Source organism: Cephus cinctus, unplaced genomic scaffold (genome assembly GCF_000341935.2).
Source record: "Cephus cinctus unplaced genomic scaffold, Ccin1 Ccin1_scaffold0168, whole genome shotgun sequence".
NCBI lineage: Eukaryota > Metazoa > Arthropoda > Insecta > Hymenoptera > Cephidae > Cephus > Cephus cinctus.
Genome location: NW_014332892.1, coordinates 2,896,685 through 2,920,650, shown reverse-complemented (window position 1 = coordinate 2,920,650; position 23,966 = coordinate 2,896,685). Strand labels below are relative to the sequence as shown.

General features: G+C 41.8%; 1 protein-coding gene and 1 long non-coding RNA gene across 12 annotated transcripts in view; one reads left to right on the top strand and one right to left on the bottom strand.

The window, feature by feature from the left end:
* Positions 1–23,966, bottom strand: part of LOC107263984 (14-3-3 protein zeta) — a 33,235-nt gene that overhangs the window by 3,051 nt on the left and 6,218 nt on the right. The window contains exons 2-5 of one of the 8 annotated variants that reach the window (XM_015731766.2): positions 19,436–19,492; positions 7,092–7,399; positions 1,774–1,900; positions 906–1,069 (exon numbers count right to left, since the gene is read on the bottom strand). In XM_015731766.2, the coding sequence (XP_015587252.1) occupies positions 906–1,069; positions 1,774–1,900; positions 7,092–7,391 (591 nt within the window). In that variant the 5' untranslated portion in view covers positions 7,392–7,399; positions 19,436–19,492. Of the gene's footprint in view, positions 1–62; positions 227–905; positions 1,070–1,773; positions 1,901–7,091; positions 7,400–14,247; positions 14,432–19,435; positions 19,493–22,345; positions 22,475–23,966 lie in introns of those variants that run through there. The other 7 variants (XM_015731767.2, XM_015731764.2, XM_015731769.2 and 4 more) reach the window with 7 other exon arrangements.
* LOC107263988 lies at positions 14,498–19,426 on the top strand. Of its 4 annotated transcripts, none has more exons than XR_003058687.1 (5): positions 14,498–14,621; positions 14,804–15,493; positions 15,615–15,789; positions 15,917–17,333; positions 17,614–19,426. It is a non-coding gene; the product is annotated as an uncharacterized LOC107263988 (long non-coding RNA). The 4 variants fall into 4 exon arrangements; XR_003058685.1 differs by having other exon boundaries at positions 15,917–17,561; XR_003058684.1 differs by lacking the exon at positions 17,614–19,426 and having other exon boundaries at positions 15,917–16,188; positions 16,264–17,516.

Below are 23,966 nucleotides of genomic sequence, written 5' to 3'. Positions count from 1 at the left end.
ATATATATATATATATACAAAAAAAAACTCCAAGCACAAATCCTAATCCAATCTAACCTAACCTGCTTGGCCAAATGGCAAGCCCTGGCCGGGGAATTAATAATTTCGTAATAAAAAACGGAGAAGTTGAGGGCAAGGCCCAGCCTGATGGGATGTGTCGGCTGCATTTTCGCCTTCGCTATGTCAAACGCCTCCTGGTATGCCTTCTGTGAGTCTTCGACGACCGCTGCAACGCAAACGTAACCGACGATTCATTGAGACTAATTGGATTCGCGACAGTCTGTCAAAATTTCAGGATTCAACCAAAAAAAAAAAAAAGTTGACAATATTATACTTAAGTCCTAGATACGACCGATCTAACCAAACGTCTCGTGCCAGAGTAACTAGGATCTTTGTGCACGAACAATCGTTATCGATCGTCGTCACAGTGCGTTCTATTTTTTTTTCAAATCTTCATGGAAAAAAAAGACCCGTAAAAGACTTCAGACCTGATCAGTCCCTTGTGCTTCCTTCGCATTCGTCGCCGCCAGGACGACAAAAGCCGGTGGCGCCGCCATCCGGGAAGATGGAGAACAAAAGGAAAAGAAGCCAAGCGAGCAAGGGTCATGGCGAAGATAAAGAGCGAATCCTGGACTGGCACGAGTGTTTGTTCGGGATAGATAAGAAAGAGAAAGAAAAAAAAAAGTAACAAAGATACGGAATGAAAGCAGGAACGAGGATCAGAGTGTCTCCAGCAGCAAGCAGCCAATTTGTCATCGTCACCCTTGTCAGCAATCCTCATCATCGTCATCGTCACCATTGCACCACCACCAATCTCCCATCGTCACCATAATATCCACAAGTCCACCGTTATAACCATATCTAGCATTTGGCCCATTGCTATAACGGCTGGTGTTAATCTGTACCTGTTTGGCCAGTTGGCAGGCCTTGTCTGGGGAGTTGAGAATCTCGTAATAGAAGACGGAGAAGTTGAGGGCGAGACCTAGCCTGATCGGGTGAGTGGGCTGCATCTTTGCCTTGCTGATTTCGAACGCGTCCTGGTATGCCTTCTGGCTGTCGTCTACCACAGCTGAATTTTTTTTCGAGTATGGCAAAATAGAGAACCGTAGCATTAAACAGGTACAATGTGTGTACATTGATAATTACATAATACAGAAAATAAATCCAATTAAAAAGTAGACAAAGTCCCATGGATGATATCAAAGGAGGATCAAAAGATCTGTGGGCTATACACGAAAATACATATATAATGCAATATCAAAGAATGATAACAAGTATCGGCACATCGTTAAACGAATAACAAAAATGTCAACTTCAAAACTTCAATAATCTATATACTAGTTTCAATAAATTCGTCAATGTACTACATAGATATCAGGCTAATTTATCTCACTTTCTTGAGAAAAAATATCTTATAGGCTCTTACACTATATCGGCCGTGCACAAGAAGACACGGCATGATTTTTCAGACAGATAGCAAATACCCAAACCAGCCTAAGGATGTGCCGGTACGTTAAGGAGTAACAGCTGCATAGGACAGCTGGCTGCCCCGTCAGATGGCAGAGAACTCAAATATGTCGAATGAACTTTCTTTTATCTTGGTGGGCCACGGTATTTGGACAGTGTACACTTTCGAAGATACCAACATGAATCCAGGGCAAAGATATCTCATGGTCCACCGAAAAATAAAAGAGAGCATTACAACAATAACCAAATTTGAGAATCAGGTAAATACTTAAAAAAAAAATCAGGTCATGTATCCAAAATACGTACCGTTTCTGGTCTCGCCAGTGGCGACCTCTGCAAGATACCTGTAGTAGTCACCCTTCATCTTGAGGTAGAATACTTTGCTCTCAGCATTGCTGGCCTTGGGGATCAGGTACTTGTCCAGGAGTCCCTGCAACGTAACGACACCATCTTCCTAAATAAATCGTTCACCGCATAAGCAAGTCTTAAGGCGAAATTACCAATTTGTGTATCGGATACAGGGAGGACTTTAAAAAAGAAAATACCTAAAGATCACTGAGCCACAAAAGTATCAGAGTCCGAGTCTCGTGACTTGTAATCCAATCCAAGGGCGAGAAAAAAGAATCATGGATAAACTTAAGCATGGCTCAAGTTACTCTCATTGATCGATCCATCCACTATCATAACGCATGGTATCCCCATGGTCAAAGGACACCGGTTGTTATTGGTACAGCAGTTAAATAATTAACGGAAGCACCTATAGGTTTACATGAATGTCTACTGAGTTCTCTGGTCAAAGCAGATGGGACACGCAGATCCCCTTTGACATAGATCAAAAGATCCAGACAGCCATTGTACTCGGTACTGTGATTAGCTTAGTCTCTACTCTATTTCACGTATGCAACTACGGATGTATCCTCGTCCAATTAATCTCGATTAATTAATGCTCACGCGGTGTAAATTTTAATGAGCAACTACGCAATACATTCCTAACGTTAATGTTCGATAGAATATACCGGCCTGGTACTTTTATCATTTATGTATACCTGCATGCGAGATACATTGGGTATATATGTATATATAAAAGAAAACTAAGCACACTTGTTCCCTCGTTAGTAGTAAATATATACTAGTATTTGCATAAGGCAGGTAATCTCGACGTAACCAGGTGTTTGCCAAAGCGATGACGCGTACCTGACGAAATTCGCTTGCAAATTAGCACAAAGGCGCTTGTGACAATTTGAAGAAAGAGTCCCGTCATAGAAACGTGGAGTAAAATGGATTTTCAGTTTGAATTAAACTCGTAGCGATAACAAGAATTGCAGAGATGGATGCCCAGTGGAATTTTATAATCAAGGGTCATTAACTTTAATGACAAAACATTGGATTTCCTTGTTTCTTCAATAGCGACCTGTTATCTTGCATTTATTCTTATCCGCTTGTGAAAACACTTCATCTTCCTAAAACACTTGCCAGTTAATTGATCTTGCGGTTTTTGAGACGTTTAATAATTTCTGATACAATTTTGTATGCTGGTCGAGGCAGGATATTTTTAAAAAAATCCTTTATCGAGAAACGGATTATTATCATCATTATTGACCATCCAACTCCAAGGTAAGTCAATCACGTTTCAGCAGAGCCTTGCTCCAGTTTCATCGTTTGTTACCAGAGGGCAGCTCTGAGCTCTTCTAGCCTGTCCTAGATCAATCCGTAGATTAATCACGTATTGCGAATTGAAGTTTACGGGTGAAACCAACTGTTACACCTTGGAAGGACGACGAAGTTGAAATTTACGTGAAATGTCAATAATTGTTGTTCGTAAGTCATAATGGTTGGAAACTCAAGTAAGATTTGACTTTTGACATTTGACGCTCCAATATTTCCAATTGTAAAGGTACGTTTGCCTGGCCAGGCGTGTCACTTCCGTTTCCGTTTTGCGTCAGCTTCCGGATTCTGTAGCGAACATCAAACAAGAATTACATACAATCCACGAACCCATGAGAATATCTACGGGGTCGGCCTTTTTCCTTGACATTTTTTTTTTTCGCTATACCGTTTACGGCCTATCATTCAATCGAGATTCTCGCGTTGAACAGACACTAAAAATAAATGACACCAACGACCAGAAGCGAAAGCAGCGATCCTTGATAAATAGATAGATTGAAGTTTATTGCTGTCTGAAAATAAATCCTCTAACCACTCGTCAAGCAGGAATGAGTGCCCAGATACGCGGGGTAATCAAATGGGTCGTGTAATCCGTTAGGAGATCCGCGTTCTGTGAGTACCCAAAAAAAAAAAAAGAAAGTTAATTCCTTATTTACAAAATTGATAGACAATTTCGACGAGAGCATTAATCGCTACCGACTAACCCGTATTTATAGACTGTAGACGAAACTGTTCAGCAATCAAAACAGATCTTAAGTATCGAACTAATCAAGAAGTCAAGCTGCCATTGAACTCTGCGTATCGACTGTACTCTGCATATCGCATAATGCCCGTCACATATCTAAACGCCAACTCACATAATCGATAACAAGCCAGACATTGGATATTAACTGATAATCCAGACCGAAAACGTACGAAGAAGAATTAGTCCCATTTGCCCATCCATTTCCGGTGCGTAGGCCGTTTCGCAGATAGTTATATAATGACTACGGCATAAAATGCGCAATAACATGAAGTCATCCTCCATTTGGAAAAGAGTCGCGTTAGCGGGCATCCGACTAATTTCAATTCGTCACCCAAGTAACTAATTGCGCAAGCGACGAGGCTCGGTGACAGCCGTCAAAGCGAAGCCTAAGGAAAAACGAGGTCCGAAAAAAAAAACCTCAAGAAAAGTAAATATTTTCCCTGCTACGGCCCAAAAATTTCTCCCTGCATATCCGTCATCCCCAAAAGTCTTCACAGCCTGGCATCCCCAACACTTCCAGCAGTCTTCATCCACGTTTCCACTATAATTCCTCTATCCTTCGGCTTGGAAGCAGCACGTGCGCAAGGATGCACTGGATACGTTTCTTCGTGGCTGCAGGACGAAGTAGAAAACACTGTAATTGACCCGTGTGAAATTCAAGACAGAATATTTTCTTCTCATACCGTGCTGAACGCCCTTCCATAGGCAGTGGTGCCGAGCCTCCTTCCCCTCTTTCCTCATGGTCGCCATGGTAACACGACAAGATCCTGGAACTTGACTAAAGAAGATCACACTGCACTTGTAAGATGATCCTCTGGCGTGGATGCATACCCTGGTGTTGCTTGCGAACAAGTTACAGACTATCAGACAAGATGACACCGCCTGTGTCCTTCGGCCTGGTTGACTGTGTCATCTTCACGGCATTAATTATCATCAGGGATGATTACAGTGGAAGATAGAAGATAAAGGAATGGCAGAGATGATTTACCAAACGAATAATTGTATCTTGATGTTGGTACAGATAGGAGTGTCGATTCTCTTCCATAGAATGACTCTGCCGTTTTCTCCTACGTACAGTCGCGACCAAATCATCAGGTCTTTGCGCCAGCCCTGAGGACTTATATGGCAAACAGGAAGCGACAGTTAAACGTTTGGCGCATTATAGCTGCAGGCTGTCGAAGACGTAAGGCGAACGTCAATCAGGTTTCTCCACAGAGTCCAAGGTCTATAAGTACCTTCATCCATGGTAGATGCGCAGTCGAAGTGAGCTTCGCTTCTGTCATCTTCCTTGCTCTGTTTACCTTCTCATTTTATTTCCTTGCAGGAGACGAGAGTCCGATCGAAATTGAAGTTCTTCGTCCAAGAATCTAGGTCGTTCACACCAGGAGCTCAAGGCATTTCCCAATTATGGAAATACCATAGCGCAGCAATTTCTGTAGGAAAGCTCAGAGAAATTTTTTCTTTTCACACCAAGAAAAGGACTTCCCATTCTTCCTCTACATTGATGTTATCCATACGTAAGAAAAGATGATTGAAAAATAACCTGATTTCACTTCAGAATATTTTACAAGCCATACCAAGGTAACTCTCGTATTGGCAAGATTAACTAGTTGAATATCAAGGTCAGGTGTTGCCCAGGTGGAACCCAGGTGTACCAACCATACATACCCACTATGTATACCCAGAACTTGAATTATAGATTAGAATTGGTCGGCCGACCTATTTCACAGGAACAAATAGAACTAGTCGTTCGCTTCCCGACACAAAGGTTGTATCAACGTTAATAGACAACCTATAAATCATATAAATCGCTAAACCCCCGTGTTACTCAAATAGGACAATTACGCGAATTGACCACAAATCACACGATTCCTTGACCCACGAATAAGTGGTTCCCACCAACCAATGTCCAGCACTCGCGGGTCACGTGCCTAAATCGCGCGACGGGGTCGTCCAATTTTATTTTCGTTAAGACGTTATTAAACATTGTAACCTTCATCCTTATACTTCCCGGCGGAAATTGAAGGGGCTCAACATTTAATAAGTACACCATATAAATGGCCCAGTCAATATTTAACGAAATATCGCACAAGGCATTCCTGTGTTCAAAAAATCTCTGGGGAAATCATTGGCCATTTTTCGTTACTTCCTGATATCACCTTACGAAACAATATACAGGGTGTCTAAGTTAACCTGTAGAATTTCAAATTATACCCAACGTGTGTCAGTGACGAATTAAAGGCTCTAGCAGGATAGAGGCATAGTCAGATGAAACAGACTGTATACGTCGATAATCTAATCGTGACCAATTGAATCAACGTGTACCAAAGGAGTTAACCACCCAGAGTATTTTCTTAGCTTATCGATAACTCCTCAGAAAGGCGATGATAAACTATCAAGACCCACATCGCATATTTAACCAACGACGACTACGTCATCCCGTGACACGGGTCGCAAGGAATGCAATTGTGCAAATAACGACAGTCCGTAAACGTGACGCGCCTCTTCCTCATTTTTGTTTTTTCCCTCCTCATTTCTATGACATAGGAGAATTATTGTTCGGCGCGAGAGGTCCATATAATACGTGTTTACTATCTAGAAGCGTAAGTAGCCATTTGTCATCTCGCCTTCAAAGTCGCGTTAAAACTGTGCCAAGTCGAGCTGCGAGTAAGTGGCGCACGTGAGTACACAAAAGTATTGGACACTAAAGATACACCCGGTTTGCATGAATCCACTGAAGCCTGTGTACAAGACCTGAATGGTTTGTCATCGAGAGAATAACAAAGAGAAGAGTAAAATGTGTTAATTGAAAAGAAATAATATTATCTGCGTCCCTGACAGAAAACACGTAGTTACCGACCGAGTCGAGAAAACGTGTACAAAAGAGTATGAATTTTTCATAGAGAACAAATATAATAACACAGAAGGTCTTCCCCTCTGCTCATGAATAATATCGAAAAGTATGAGACAGAGGGGGAAGAGCAAATAGAAATCCGTCCAGTTTTTTTTTTTTTTTTTTCCAAGTCATCAGGAAGTTCCTTATATATGAGAGGAAGGTCCAAGGAGGTGTGGAGAGTAGTCCTGTATCCCCGTAGGGCTACAGTGGATCGGTTCCTCGAGTACGGGGTACATGAAAGAGAAAATTTGAGGAAAAAATAAACATACGGTTGGAAAGTAGGAAAAGCAAATGCTTAAATACGTTTTAAACAGTTACCAGAACGTCGTAGCAGATCTCGCGCAATTCCTTCTCAACCTTTTCCCGGTACTCCTTGGCCATCTGCTGTTTGCGCTCGGAGCCTTCGGTCTTCTGCTCAATGGAGGAGATGACCCGCCACGAGCTGCGCCTTGCTCCGACGACGTTCTTGTACGCGACGGACAGTAGATTCCTTTCCTCGTTCGAGAGTTCAACCCCCGTTTCGGTGACAGCCTTCATCGCGGCTGCCATGTCATCGTACCTCTCAGCCTGCTCGGCGAGCTTTGCGCGCTGCACCAGTTCCTCCTTGTCCACGGACATTGTGTCAGCTGTAAAATGAAAGAAAAAATTAATTCTCAGGTAAATCAGAAGAAACTTTGAAAAAGAAGAAAAAAAATTCTCTACAGTCTCTCTGTCTCCATCTGATGCTTGAGGCAGGTCGTACCTGGTCTAAGTGACCTAGCAAGCTCAGCTACAGTAAACTGTAGGTAATTTGTGCACCCAGTATATCCAAGGATATAAAAAATCTTTTATCCACCGACTGAATAAAGGATCCTTTGCTACCCCAGGTCCTAAAGGTAGTTTCTGGTATGAAATACCATAGACTACAAAAACGGTATTAGAACCGTCCCGGTGAAAGCCTCGAACCCAGAGTCCCGTTCGGAGTTCAGGAAGAAAGCAGTGTTATTGGACCTGAATTGAAATTTACGCAATGTACAGTGTACCATGTCGATGATCATGTTGGCTTTGAGGAAGGATCCTTTTAGAATACGGTGGACCGGTATGCAGTATATGAAAGGATACGGACACGTGAAGCGCATTTGAGGAATGGCCAGCTGCCGAGTGACGCCTACATATTCAAGAAGCAGACTGGGGTACCTTTCCACTCTGGATCGTAAAGTAACCTGGGCATCCTACAGGGAAGGTCCCGTTTGCAAAGGTGGCAGCCACTGCTGAACACGAGAATAATATTTCAGCTACAGGAAATAGAAACAGCTATCCAAAGAGTGAACCCGGTCACCTCGGCTCGGACCCAATGAAATTTTTGGCAATGATTACCCAGCGGAATTCGCAACCAGTTGTTTCACTGAAATTCTTCACCGGGACAAGATCATCGGCTGAGCTCGGTTCATTGGCACAGCAATGATTTCCCAGTGGAATTTTTGGTGAATTAAAAATTCCCCTTACGATTTCATTCATGCTTGTGGCCTATGGAGAAGGTGGACTCTGAGAGAGGTTAGAAAAGATATCTGGAAAAAAATTCCATTTCCCGGATAAAAAAAAAATGTCGGCTTGAAAAGGGGTACTGGTGTCTGGTGGCATTTCCATGGAAATCGAAAAATAAGTGGAGGCTGAATTTTTTCCTTGGGATTTTAGATGAGGTCGACGAAGAGGATCAGGATGAGAAGTGAAATTCTGAAATCCTGAGACAAGGACGATGTTGGATTCATTTTTTTTTTTTTTTTTGTATAGACAAAACATTTTTGTGGGAGACAAAGAAAAAAATGAAAAAAAAAACGTTTCACAATGCACGCCATTTCTCTTTCGTAAAATGATTCCCCAGGCTTTTTTTTTAGAAAAATTTTTTTTTTTTTTTTTTTTTTTTTTTTTTTTTTTTTTTGTATAGACAAAACATTTTTGTGGGAGACAAAGAAAAAAATGAAAAAAAAAACGTTTCACAATGCACGCCATTTCTCTTTCGTAAAATGATTCCCCAGGCAACCATTACGGATAACTGCAAGCTTTCACTGACCGACGTCTAAAGTCACGGAGAAAGTCATTGACAATAGCGTAACGATAACGACTTGATAAAAATGCATAAATAATAAAAAATATTAATCTGACTTTGATTAACGCGTCGCCCTATTTACGTGACACCCGTTATATCCAGTCAAAAGTGAATTTAATTATATTTTATATACACGTAAACTACTCAACGTGCCTTCGGCCATTTCTCTTTGTCAAAGATCACGCAACAATGGCTTCGACGAAAATAGCGCCTATTTCTTTAGAGACCCAAGATTCCCTTCTGACATTTAAGCCAAGAGAAAAGACACGAAAGACCAATTATCCAGATCGATTTCGTACCCTCTTCCTCTTCCGGGCATTTAAGCACACCTATTGACAGGATCCTCCCACGAAGAATTCCCTAAAGGAAATCCTGTCCCTCGACTTCAAAGAACAAGATCGAAGTTTGTTCCGAAAAGAAAAGGAAAAAAAAAAAAGGTCTCAAAGTTCAATCCAAAAGAAATAATTTTAGCATCGTCGTACAAGCACAAAAAAAAATAATCCAAAAGTAATCCAAGCGCGTCAATCGGTTCAGTATCTAAGAGACGGCCAAATTTGAAATTGGCCAAAGTTCCCGCCACTGGCCAACGAAAAACTTTCGCCGGGCTGTCCAATAACTACGTAGAAGTTATAGGAGCGACCGGTAGACGGCAGCTTTAAACTTCCATAATAAAAATCTTTCCCGACAGTCTGTGCATTAACGAATAACATAACCCGTAGTGAAAAACTAACTTTATGAAAAATCTCATTTCCCAAGGACCCAGCCGTGTGCGCGAACAGCCATTAACTATTTCCACATAGAGTCGCCGGTCTGAACTCGAGCCGAGCACAGGTTGTGGGATACGAGATGGTAAATCTAACAGGTAGAAATGAAGGTTCACGGTCGACTGCCGCCTACTTCTTGGCACCGTGAGAAGTACACTTCAGTTTTCAAAGTGGCCCGTGGCATACGAATGGAGGTGGCCCCCCGACCTCGATTAAAGCCGACATATCTTTTTCGCGAACGACAAAACCGAGACATTCCATTCGTCTTAGCGATCAGTAAAAACTGACTACTATATATATACATATATATGTCAGTATATTACATACATATATATAATCCTGTAAATCGATATCATGTGGAAGAGTCGGCGATCAATTACTACATTTCAAGATCACATTAAAAAAAAAAGAGACATACATAAGTACCCTTTTAGTAGTCGATAAGCACGTTGGAATTTACACGAGAAAGCGTTCTGTAGGTAAAACTGAAAAAGTCAAGAATAACAAAATTTTCCTATACCAATTTCACTCCACTCGTCGTTATTCGGATAAATCGCTGATAAATTAGCAGGAAAAAAAAAAAAAAGAATTTGCTCAAAGAAAAATCTTTCCATAGATATACGCAAGAAAATTAAAATGAAAGAGATGGTGGATCCTCTTTTCACGTGGACTGATTAAAAATAAATCGATTCGGAGGGAGGTCCCGCGATCTAAAAATAGGTACACGTAAAAGAACCAACCGGCGTAGACCCGACATAACCTCTAAAACTTTATTTCGTCCTCGTGCGTTCCGCGCTCGTTGAGACTAAAATGCCAGAGAGGAGCCGTAGGAGGCAAATACGCGGAAGACAAAGTATAACAGAGCGGAGTGCAGAGTGTAATTCCTTGTATTGAGGAATGACGAAGAAATACTCGTATACGCGGGTTGTGCCGAGTGAGCCTGTAGTGAAACGATGACTCACGAGGGTCCGAGTAACACACAATGACGCCAAAAAGTAAGGCAGAAAAACTAGCCGACCGAGCCCGACGTTAGCCGAAGACACACGAAGGAAAAGAAGGTTAAGCGGGCTCCTACTACTGTACGCGCGTATACGTCGCTTGTGAATCGAGCCTCAGAGAGCGTGACGTCACGCGACAAAAATTCCTGTCCGTCGGCTTCGTCCAGACGCAACTGAATTGATCCGACGGAATAAAATGCAAGACCCTAAAAACCCCTTAACGGTCGTCGCGGGTTAAACGATAAAATGGCGACTTTCGTGTAATTACGAAAAAATGTCGATGCACGTGGAATCGTCGACGAATGAGTCACGCGAAATACCACTGGAGCTTAGCAATGTGTACTGTGAACAAGGCTTTACGAATTCGTAGCTACAGTCGCATTGCTCGGAGATCATCAGACTGAATCATCGAGACGGCAAGTAAAATGGCGATCGGCTGATTGGTACGTAAGGCTTTTCATGGCGTTTGAATGCCTTTTTTTTCTTATTGTTCTATAAAAATATTATTCATCGCGATTACGAGATACGCGATCGTCTTATTGGTAAGTCTTGAAAAGCCCGGGAATTTTTGAATTTCTTAACGCAGCATTTATGCGTAACGAACGAAATACTAGTTCAAGGGTCATATACTGCTGGGTGGTTCGTGTTGTGATTGAAGTAAATTCAAACGGTGTGAAGTTGTCGCGAGTGATTCGTATGACTATATGAGAAAGAGTTATCAGTGCTGATTTAACCAGCACGAAATCAAACGTCTGCTTGGATGGGCGAGGTCGTACGTACACTGCATTGATTCACCGCAGGGGTTCTCCATTATTGAAGACTCAAGGTAGATGTATCTACGTGGTTGGCAGAGTATTGCCTTTTCCTTTATCTTTTGGCGCAGCAGCCAGAATCGATTTTCGTAAATACAGGCTACTTCCGGCGTGCCGTAAAACGGCGAAGCCGAAAATCTGTGCAGTGATACGATTAGCTGTTATTCAATAAAACGACAAAATTCAAAGAGTAGTCATGTACTCTTATAAATAAATAATGACCGTGTTCGTTGATCTATATTTAACGAAGTAATATTTAACGAAAATTCAAATGAACCCTAATCCGTCGACAATTGCGTAACGCGACCGCGCATACGACTCTGCGGATTATGCGAATGCAGAACGAGTGTCGGGGACTCGTATAAAGAGCAAAAGTAATTCAAGGGTATCGGGTTCTATCGCCAGGTCTACTGGGGACAGGAATTTCCGCTTTCATTTATACACTTCCGGTACGTGCATTCAGGCCGAGCAGATGCGCCGAACAGATTCGAAGAAAAATTGTTGACAATCCTAATTCTAGGCAATTGATCAACTAGATTTACTTACATCTTACTAGATTTAAAAAAAAAATCCTATTTTCGCTTAAATACCAAAAGTAAAAAAAGAATTCATTTCTCTGAGTGAAATTGAAAATAACCAGAGAGCCGAAACTCGTTGCCGAACCGGAAATGTAAAAAAAAACGGAACTTGGAAAATCCAATGCGATGAGCGAAATTGATAATCCGGTAGCACGTAGAAGGCGTATAAGAAAACCACATGGCAATTTGAAAAAGTAAATTCTCTCTTAGCACGATTCTGGGACGTCCATGGTCTGAAGTTGTTGAATCGAAAACGTGAAGCGAATTACTTTTGGCTGCGTGCGCCCGACCGTCCAGCTTAGGTACGATAAGTCGAAAACGTGAGGCTAATGTCAATTCCAAGTAAGCCAATAAGGTTTCATGGTGACTGAATATGTGAAATATTAAATATTTTTCTGCAGTACGTAAAGGGTATTGAAAAGCAGTGAATAAAAGCAGAGTCCAGCCGCGTACGAATGTCCCTTATGTGACAGGTATAAATATCTATACTGTGTTTTAGCTAACTAAAGCATACAATGGACGACCGAGAGACGTTATTCGTCATTATATTTAATGCAAACCTGCCAATGGAATATTCCTCGCGTCTTGCGTTAAGTAAATAGGAACGAATTATCGCGCTCGGGTTCCTACATGTGAATTTTACGACGTTATATCGTTATACGGGTACTTGAGCGAAATAGGGTAAACTTGGGGTAACTGCGAAAGAGGGAGGAAAGCACAGAGGTTAAGAATCTAATAGGAAGAGTGAAAAACGACCAAATAAAATATTCAATCGCGTCGCAGTAGGTTAAATTTTATAGCCGCTCTACTAGGTGAAAGTGGGATTTTAATTTTACGAGTGTCTACCTCACTTTTTATTAACGAGTGCAAATCAACGTTCAAGAAATCCGGGCGAGTCTACAGAGAAAATTGTCTCTTTGGAATATCGATCGATAAGCAGTACATCCCGGGAGAAGTGTGGAACTTCCGTTTTTTCCCCGAGTTATCAATATCCGCTGAGATTTGAGATTCACGAGGTGTGTCGAAATGTTAGTAAATTATTATCAGCCATTTCTATTCATCTTGGCCTTTATCGGGTCATATTTCACGCGGGGACAGATAAAGACAACCGGTCGCCTATTTGCGTAGCGGCGCCTTCGCCGCTTCCTTCCGTTGACGCCGTGAGAATTCGGAGACGCGACACGAGACCTTAGGAATGTGCGCAGTTGCGCGAGAGATTGTCGCTGGCCCGATATACACGTAACGATGACGATCCTGAGGAATTCACGTTGCCATAAGATAAAAGAACTAAATGAAGTAACATGGTGGCGGACGGCGGTTGGAAAGGCCAGTAAAATTTGGCGCATGCACGGTTTCAAGATGGCCGCCGTCCGTATCTTGGTAGGTGAGCGTAGGAAATTTTCCACGGACCGCAAACCCGTGCTTGGAAACTGGATCGAAGGGTCGGGCGGACAGGCCAAGTTAAAAAGTTATTTTAGATGCGGTCACGTGTACCAATTTAAGAGTGTGGCATCATCGTTTTTTATTTTTTTTTTTAAATAAGTTACTAATTTGAATTTGCAACCCGATCACAGTCACTGCTTTGACTTCCTATCACGCCCTACTGCCAGTCTCTATCAAGCTTCATTGCGAATTCACAAGCATTGAGAGCAACTTTTATCACAATTACGGAATAACGACTGCAGTATATTGCGAAGTTAACGTAACACTTCTCGCTTTGAGCTAAGAATATCTGTCAAATATAAAAACCGTTAAGATCGGGTAATCCGTAAAAGTCGACGTCCTTTGAGGTTATGAATCAGAGTCGTGATCGTATACTCGAGAACGCATGTACCGAAGAGCCGCCACGTTATTCGTTGCTAGACGAGAGAGCCAAGACAATAGTGAGAAAAGAAATTTCTCGTCAAGGTCTACCAGCCATTCTAGCTGCGTGCACGATCCATGAGAATAAGCTGATCGCGCCGGCAATGCAGATCCGGCGTTTTTGCGTCGCAGTGTGCCACAGATCGATAGCCGGTCGGTTCCCGAGGGATTATCGAAATCGTAAAGTAAAAAAAGAGCTGAATCAATTAAAGACAAAGAAATACGACTTATCGATGCGATGCAGTAGGAACGAGAAAACAGATATAGAGACAGAGACGCAGTGAGAATACATACTTGGATACGAAGTTTCGGCAACGGTCGTTAAAGAACATACAAGGATATATATATCGTATAAAGACGTTTCTTCACCTACCTATTTTAAAAGTCTTTTGTACAATAAATATAAATAAATACACGCAGCTGGGATACTCGCGGGGGGCTGACTAGATTCAGTCTGTTATTTACGGGGGTACGGAACGAGTACGGATACTCTCCGAGAAACTACAGTCGGTCTTTTTCAGTCACACGTTACACCACACATCCCTCAGTGACCACTCCCGCACAGCGACTGAGCCGGCAACGCTGTTCATGGTGGGGACTCGGATAGGTTCGTGCTAGGGTTCGGCCAAGTTCGCCGATCGTTCGGGAGAAGTCGGGAACGCTCGCTTCCAGCCGAAGTATTGATCGACTCTGGTAATGGCGGCTGTGAGCCTGGGTGGGGCAGGCACACGGGCGTCCCGGGACAAGGTATCACGCTGCTGCTGCTGGTACTCCGCAGCCTCGTAGTCGTTTTATAATCCTAATTCTTTTTATTTATTACACCGTGTACCATCCCGAGTACAAGGCAACGGCATACGCAAATTGAACTGACGGCAGTTAAAAGAAAAATTATTACAGCCATTAGCCTAACCTACAATTATTTCTTCCAGATCAAAATGACACTCGAGGATCGGATAACGCCTATTGTTTTATACGCGTCCATATAAAACAGTACACTCTGCCTATCTTAACCGAGAGCTCATTCAAAGTCTGATAATACAGAACTCATTTTTAATTGAGCGACTACAGCGAATAACTGGATCCTTTGTACGGGTGATATCGCTTATCAAATCAATTAATCAAATTGGTTCACCATCTACGCTTCTGTTACCTTGCGTCCGTTACTCAACACAAGCAACACGCTCAGAGACCAGTCCCGGTAAGGCGTTAGAGCCTACGCACATTTATTTCCGCGATTTTACCTCACGGCTAACCTACGTGAATACTAAATCCAATCACTTGGCGACTATAAACGATCAAAGCTAAGTTGACCGGATTCGAACTAGACAATTATACTTATCCTTCCCTCTCACCTTTAATATACACCTCGTTCACCCTGTATTGCGTAAGTAACAAATCTCAACGTTGATCAGCATTTCAAAACTTCAAAAAAAAAAGTAACAGTGGGTAAGGTGGCAAGATTTGGAAGGAATTAACGTGTGGCCGACCAGACAAAGTGACGTCATAGCTGTTATCAAGATAAGTCTGTCCTGGAGAAGATACCCGACGGGCGACGATACAAGTAAAACGTCCGGCGTTATATTAAGAATTGGATAGGACCTAGAGAATCACAAATGACCGTAAGTATTTCGAAAGTTGGTTATATTTCAAGTGGTTAATTAAGTCAGGAGTATCTCTACGTCACGTGAAGAATCACTATTGTCCTATGACCAATGGGAAATATGTCCAATCGCATTACAGTCGCCCAGCTGGATTAAAATAACCAGGAAAAATTACGAGGCCACGAGGTTCGACCAAAGTCTCGGAAAATGAAAATGGACCAGTGGATAAGTTTCTTTTCACAGGAGACCATGTCGGCGGAAGTGCGCAATGTACGTGAAGAAGGTTGAAGGGAATGACAAAAGTTATTTAAGAGGTACATAAACTTCGAGGTAGAAGTTTCATATATATTATTTTTATAAATGGCATGTATATATACTTCAACAGTATATACATATATACACATACACTTCAAAGAGTTACCACTGGCGGATGATTATTAGGATAATGCAAGTGCAATGGCTTGATGCACTTCCAGTTAAGAGTGCACTTGGTAGGTTGAAGAAGAAAATAAAGGGAGGCCCTTGAGGGAATAAAGAGGTCCGAGGATCGAACAGAGGAAAGTACTGCGTGTCCCCATTGAGTTGAGTTTGTTTGGCAATGAGAAAGGGAGCGAATTGTCAAAGTAATTTTAAAAATGGACACGATCGATCAAAAGGCGCGAATATTTGAATTAGTAGCATGGCTTTAGGCGAGTTAGCCGAGCTTGTCCTACGTGAGTACCACTTTGTTGCAGATGAACTTTTTTCTGTTAGACAAAAAAAAATATAAAAACTTGATAAATTGAAAGGGCGTGGACACTGAGGGACCGAAAAACAGTTACCAGATAAATTGGCAAGAACGAGCTGGCAGTAACGTAACAAGAAATCACGTTTACCAAAGCATTGACGATACCATCAAAGCACGAGTAATATCCTTTGAGGGTCTTTTAGTGTATACGCAGGATATTTTTTTACCATTTACTCGTCGTCCTCCCCTTTTCGATTCAGAAGACGCCAATGCCAGATCGAAGAAATTTTCAGGGGGTTCAGGATTCTCTCTTTCCGTCTCTAACGAGCACGAGGGCTTTCTCAAAACCCTTCAGACCTTCAAATTGAACTGGATTTCCCAAGATTGATTTATCTGGACGTGAATTAGAAACTTTTGAAATTTTACGAACCACCAAGTATTTTCAGTATTAGTGCCAGAGGGACAATTTCATCTATTTAACGACAGTGTCAATTGAAAAATAATATATACGTATAAAAATAAGATAAAAATAGTATACACGTATTTGCATACATACATGAATATTTAAATACGTGACAACAATCAAGCGGCAATAATACATTAGAGAACAATGTGAAGTCAAACCTGTCAAATGACATACGGACCAGACATAAGATTTTCCAAAAAAATTCTCTTGACAATGAAATCCAAATGGAAAATCAAATGAAAAACAGTACCAGAGTCTTGTTTACGCAAGATACCCAAAACGTTGGACACATTAAGATTTTTTTCCCCATGAAAAAATATTGAAGAAATCGATCAGGCGCACACGTGGTGTCTCTACGTGACATTTCAAGCGGTTCGGTCGGCTTTGCCAGCCAGTCTAGTGTAATGGCCAAAGTGTTCTCGTTGAGCGGCCCACGCAGTCTCGACATTCATCTACGGACCTGAGCTCTCATTGAACCTCAACCAAGGGTCCTCAGGAACTTCTTTCCCATAAATATTTCCGGACTCTCTTGGGTCTGAGGTTGAGAAACGTCTAACAAAAAAGAAGAAAAAAACCCCCAGTGAGGACACCAAGCATCAGTCTACAGCAAGCGCTGCTTCTCATAGAATCTGCGCAGTTAGGGCAGCTGTGCCTTTAGAACGAAGGTGTAAAGAATTCGAGCGGGTCGATGGATGCTGACAGTCATCCAGGTCATGGGAGGTACACGTCCACTCTGAACATGGACACTGATAATCATCCGACTTGAGGATATCAAATGTTGCTGACAAAAGTACCATTAAAAAAAAAAAAAAGCCCGATCCAAAATTTCGAAATTCAAATTACATCAACCATTCAACATTCACTATACCCATATGCCTCTTACTACTTTCGAGGTGAGAAGGACCGAAATCAAAATCCTATTTATTGGTAATGGCTGTTTTTCAGTGCCCGCAGCCAGCAAGCTCAGCATACGCAGGGTGGGAATTTTTCTAAGTTGAAACAAAGAAAGAAGAGGGTCCGACTAAGCCTACAGGACCTGCCTTATCTCGTGGGATACGCTAATGAGACAAAAGGGGGTTCCTGAAGGACGAGAGAGAGATGTACGGGAGCGAGCGAGAGGCCCTTATGCGGGGATACAATGGCAGGTGAAGGAGTGAGTGAAAAGAAGAATACTGTGGGATACAAGCGAGAGAAGGACAGTTGAGACCAAGGAACAGGATTGAAGTTGGATGAAGGATGGGGGGGGGGGCGTAGGGGGGCTGGCAAGGCTGAAATGAAATATTGATCTGCGGAGGCGCGCGCAACCCCTGCAACCGACCCGCCCGTTTCCACCATTTTTCTCAAGTACTTCCTACCCCGCACATGTCCGAATAAAGTAATCGAATAGCCATCTGGTTTATTGGCGTCTTGGAAGATGGTACAAAAAATTTTTTTTTTTTATTCCTATCAAACCTGTACTCAAAACTACCCATAAAAAAATATCCAAAATACGTTTCCTTTTTGAACGCTATTTTTGTATAGTCCACATAAAAAAAAATCTTCAATGGAATACCACTGTCTATCCCGAATAAAGTATTCAAACCCCCCCACCGCCATTCAATATATCATTCATTTACTATACTTATGAATCAATAATTATCAACCAATATCGTTATCAGGATTTCCATTAAAAATCATTCAAGGCTCCATTTAAGGGACTATGAATAATCTGAGATCATTAACACGGGTCTAAGGGTACTGTGCAATTATAATCCCTGTCTGAAATTTCAACCCCCCCCTACTCCCCAAAGAAAAGCCTCATAATCTCAATGCTAATACAAAATTAATTTCGAATAAAAATATCAAACTAAATTATTGATTAATCTCCGTACAAGCGTCATTAAGAATTTTCACGCCTGATAGACTTTCAGTAAATACACTTTTCTTATTTGATATCAGCTAATTAATACGCCAGCCGAATGTCCCTTCGTCCCTTCTCAATTAAGGAAGGCTTAAGGCAAGTTTCTACGGAGGACTCAGACCAACCGTGAATGTCCGTTCAGATGTGAGCGATATTGTCATCCAAGTATTACCAAAAGCGAAATAGCAAGCCGAGGTTCCTTAATGGCTACGGTCGTTATTAAGCTAGACATGATTATCGGGGCTGAAGGGTCGGTAAAGAAGATCCCGATGAATTTGCATGTTACCATGCGAGCAGAAGGATAACACAAGTATAAACGCTTAATTACGACCGAGTTTTATTTTTCCTAGATTGGCCAGCGTGTTATCGAGCACTTTCTCTCGAAGATCGATTACGCGTTGCAGTACCAGTGCGCGCCGAATTGACCAGCAGACGCGCAATGATAACGACCATGAAAGCGATTAAATATAATTTTTAAATCTAATGCCAAAAAAACAAATTGACCGATAATAATTATCACGATTCAAGTACCTATAATTAATTACAGTAAATTTGACTAACGTCGTTTCTTCGGCACTATTATTTTTTACTAGTTAACACTGACAGGCACCTGGGCAGGAATTCAATTAATCAAAGATCGACCGGACTGATAATCATATAAGAATCAATCAATCAAAATATTCCAGCTAATAGAATTCCATAAATTCGTATAGCATTAATAATCTCCGTATAAGTATACAAGCATACTGCCAGTGTATTACGTAACCGGAAACCCGTTTCTGACAATCTCTCGCATCATCTACAAGATACATCCGAAGACAGAGAGACAGACAAAGACAAAAAAAAAGTATTCCTTTTCTTACGAACCAATCTCCGGTCGTTAAATTCAAATATCCAGCAAGATATCCAAATGTTGAATTTTACCTAAAACAGAAAAAAAAAAAACGGAAATTAATATAGTTCGCTCCAAATCGAATTTCATCAATGACATTTAAATAGAAACCAAAGTCCCTTACACCAGGAACAAAGATCACAATAGAAATGACAGACAGCAAAAAGGTACACGAAGGGATGATATCAAAAATAAGATCCCAATTACTATCAATTACGAATCTCATTAAGTCCCCCTCCCCCTGCGAAATTAAAATAAAAAACATCCTAATTATTAATGTCATTCAAATTCCCCTCGATCCGTCGGTAAAGAAGAAAAACAAGAAATAAAAAAAATCGTAAATAACATTTCCACGTTCCGCCTAGTTACCTAACCACCCGTCAGACTGTCCAACCTCCATTGACAAAAACAATGAGTAAAAAAAAAAACTCCGAGCCCCCCTGACTGTACACTAGGTTAGTAACAACTAGATCAATATTGGTGTCCGTTGGGTTCGCGTGTGTCAGGACGGTGTCGCATGCAGGCCCCACTTCCTGCACCGCGATAACGCACCATATTCCTTTGTAATTTCCATCAAAGAGTCTAAAACCGAAAGAAGCCTAACGAAAAAAAAAAAAAAAAAGACAAAAAAACGAAGCCAAGAGACCGACAATTGGTAGAACTTTCCATAGGGCCAAAGTTCAACGTCCTCGAACCGCGACGACGAGTCGTCACGATTCGCGTGGATACGACGAGTCAATAATTTGATTTGTTTGCGAACACATTAAAACGTACGCAGCGCGTAATCAGCGATGCGCGATCATAGGGCTAACGATGTTACGCAATTATCAAAAGCTCGTTATCAGCGACAACGTTAATTTTCATGAAAAGACGACAGTCTGGTATATAAAATTATCTGTCAGTCGACTGAAAAAAAGAAAAAAAAAAGAAAATACACCTGAATTAATATATCGAGCTACAGCAATTCACGCTCCGCGTAATGCGCGACGCTGTCGATACTATAGAATATTTTTAATTGGCACTAGGTCGTAATACCGGCATTTCCATTCGGCGAGAATGCCACTTGAGTGACTGCAGTCTCCCGTTCGATATTCTATTTCGAGAATCGCGTTGCCGTCGTCCCGAGAGCAGAGAGTCACGTACGAGAGGCGTCTCTCCCGTGTAAAACGTAGGAGGATAAGTTCCTCCGTTAAAATGCGTTCCGAAATTTCCCAGCTTCGTCGAGAATCCGGACGGCGTCGGTTTACGAAGTATAAAAAATTATAATTTCACAAAAAACAAAAATACTGACTCTTCCTCCTCGCCCATTTGCATATGCGCAAGGAGCCGTAACGGTCTAGAATTTGTAAATTCCAATGGCGTCGTGAACAAAGTTACAAGGGTACCGAGACGTTGCTTCAAGTCAGGCAGACAGGACCGAGCAAAAACGGCCGGGGTTGTCAGGAGCTATGGTAGCCAGGGAGGCATATAAATCAATATTGTACAGGGTGTTCCGAAACTACCTGACCCGGTGGGTATGACGGTGTTCGGGAGGCTTCCCTGATCACGAAAATGACCTTCTTTTTGTCCGGAAGGTCATAGTTTTTAAATGGGAGCAGGTCAAAGTTGACCAATCAGAGGGAGGCGTCAAGAGAAACGTAGGCACCTACGAACTCTGAGTTTTCTTCCCTCGCTGTTGTTTCTCGGTAGCTTGTTTCTTGTTTCCAATAGGCATGTCTTCGACTGACGTCATCCTGCCCGAAGCCACCGAGAAACAAAAGCGAGGGAAGAAAACTCAGAGTTCGCAGGTGCCTACGTTTCTCTTGACGCCTCGTTCTGATTGGTCAAGTTTGACCTGCGCCCAGTTAAAAACTAAGAGCTTCCGGACAAAAGGAAGGTCATTTTCGTGATCAGCGAAGCCTCCCGAACACCGCCATACCCACCGGGTCAGGTAGTTTCGGAACACCCTGTATATACGTATATACCGATAAAACAGTCTTTATATACATATATATAGTATCCGTACTAGACCACTGGAGATATAAAGAAAAGGAGAGAAAGAGAGATAATACATTTAACGTCGTACGTATACAAAGAGAGTAATGGATTTTGAATACGTACTCGGTATATCAAATAAGAGTTACGTAACGATAACGAAGTTAACAAAGGATACAAAGGATTAAAAGTAAAATAAATATTCATAGGCGTACGATACACTAAATTGCTTTAAGGATCGATCGTCAATTTACGTTATTGCTCGTTACTTGTGTACTAGACTTTTGAAGGACCCTCTCCCTCCTCTACGTAACCCTGTAATACGGATTGAGGTTATGTTATGTACCAGGCGCTCATGTACGAGACTTCAAGTCGAGACGCTATAGTCTCAACGTTTTTCTTTCCTATTTCGAGGAGGCGTTTCGTCTTCGAGGAATTCTCGTTAGTCCCGGGTGGGGAAGGTTGAAGCCACCGACAGCCGTTGCGACATTGTTTCTTTGTTCCGAGTGTATAAGGGGGTTGAGAACTAACTTTGAAGGCTGGTTTTCATATCCCTCGCTACATAACACTATGGATATGGACGGGGAGCGTTAAAGGACTCGAAAGCTTTGTGCAAGGGCGTACGTGCTACAGGTGGCATTGTAGAAGCGTGTGTACGTATATGTATATATATATATATATATATAGGATACACTTCACTTTATAAGGGTTGTTGGTCGTGTAAATGAAGCTGCTGATGGGTAAAGGGGTCGATTACGTTTATTTTATTTCTTTTTTTTTGCCGGTTCGAACTCATTTCTATCGTACGACGTTCTCGGGAGATTTTGCGTCTGCGCATGCGCACTGCCCGTATACCCTTTGCAGAGCTTCCGCACAGAAGATTTATAGGTTAAACTAGAGAGAGTCTTTACCTGTGTAATTTCCTTGGAGTTTCCGATCTAGAGGAAGATCGTTCTGGGTCAAATGAGTGTCGAGACAATTGAGAAGTGTTTTATGTAAATTGTGATTAAGTTTATAAATTTTTTTTTATCGCGCAATACCACTGACACTTTATCTTGCGTGAGTTCGCGTTAGAGGATACGAAAAATGTGAAAACAGTCTGGTGGAGAAGTAAAAGATGTCGATGATCTCGCGATCGAACAAATATGCAGGGCGTTGGAAAATCTCAGCGTCACAAGGACTGAATTGTCGACTGACAATGATTGAATTGTCGAATGGAAAGACGGATGACTAATCGAAAACACTAAAGTGCAAAGAGATATGAAAATTAGCTGTAACGTGGCTGAAGAGAGTCCAGATGTTGAATCACACGATGCATTGAGAAACACGGATGAATTTTGAGGTTATCGCAGTTCAGTCCCCGTAGCGTCGAGAATCAGCTCGGAGTTAGTACGAAGACTAAAGAATGCTGATATCTCGAAGGCCAACAGTCAGCGAACAGTGCGGAGACGTTACTTGATTCACATTTACCCTGAGGGGGTTGCGAGTTATTATTATTCTCCACCACCTGTCACTTCGCGCACAACCCAAGAGGCACGATACTCCGTAGAAGCGTTAACGTACGTTTCGGTGTCCGCCTGGCGGCAGAAATGTGAAGCTAATTTGAAAGGGATTCAAAACCCACCGATCAACGTTTCGAAATACATCTTGAAGTACGCAGTACATTTTTGGATACTAGAAGTAGTATCGTGTAAGATACTAAAAATTGAAGCGGTAAATTTTAACGTTATATTTCTTTTTTCTATTTACTCGGCATAGTCCTACACGAGTCTTGACTGAATCTTTTTTTCTTTTCAGCACAGTTCGCGCGACTACTACACGGAAAGTCTCTCTTTTTTTCTATTGAAAAAAGGTGTACGCCACATAGTCGTAGCAGCATGTGGCGCATAGGTACATAAACGTTAGGTATGGCTTAGTGCGTCACCAGCTTGGAATAGCTTCTGATGTCAAGCTCACTAACTACTAACACACAGAGTCGACATGTTCGTTCTGAAAATGTTCACACGCGCACGGGTTCGCAATGGCACGTGTTCTGTAATTTGATTGAAAAAGGTAGACAAAGTTAAAATAAAAAGATTCACGAATACCTCGAAAAGGTAGGAAATTATTGCAACTCGAAGAAAAAAAAACCAATCCAAAGTACAGCACGGTAATTATTTTAAGCCAGACTTCAATTACAATTCTAAAATACATTTTAACAATTTTAATCACCGACTTCGGTGCTTACGTGATATCCAGAAATGGCTGATATCAAAAGACAAACATATAAATTACCCCTGTACCCTACGACGTAGACTGTCAACCTAAGAGTTTCCATATTTCAGATTAAACTGGTAAACATTCCGTTCGATCGTGGGTCGTCGTATCGAATAAACTTAACCGACAAGAAATTATATTACATAAAGATAGAGATACGTAATGACGGATGTTAAAAAAAAAATATGATTCGTCAACAACACTCAGCGAGAATAATCCACTGGGAAGACACTGTAGTGGTTTTTTGCAAATTTGTCTTTCCTGCCCAAGCCGCCG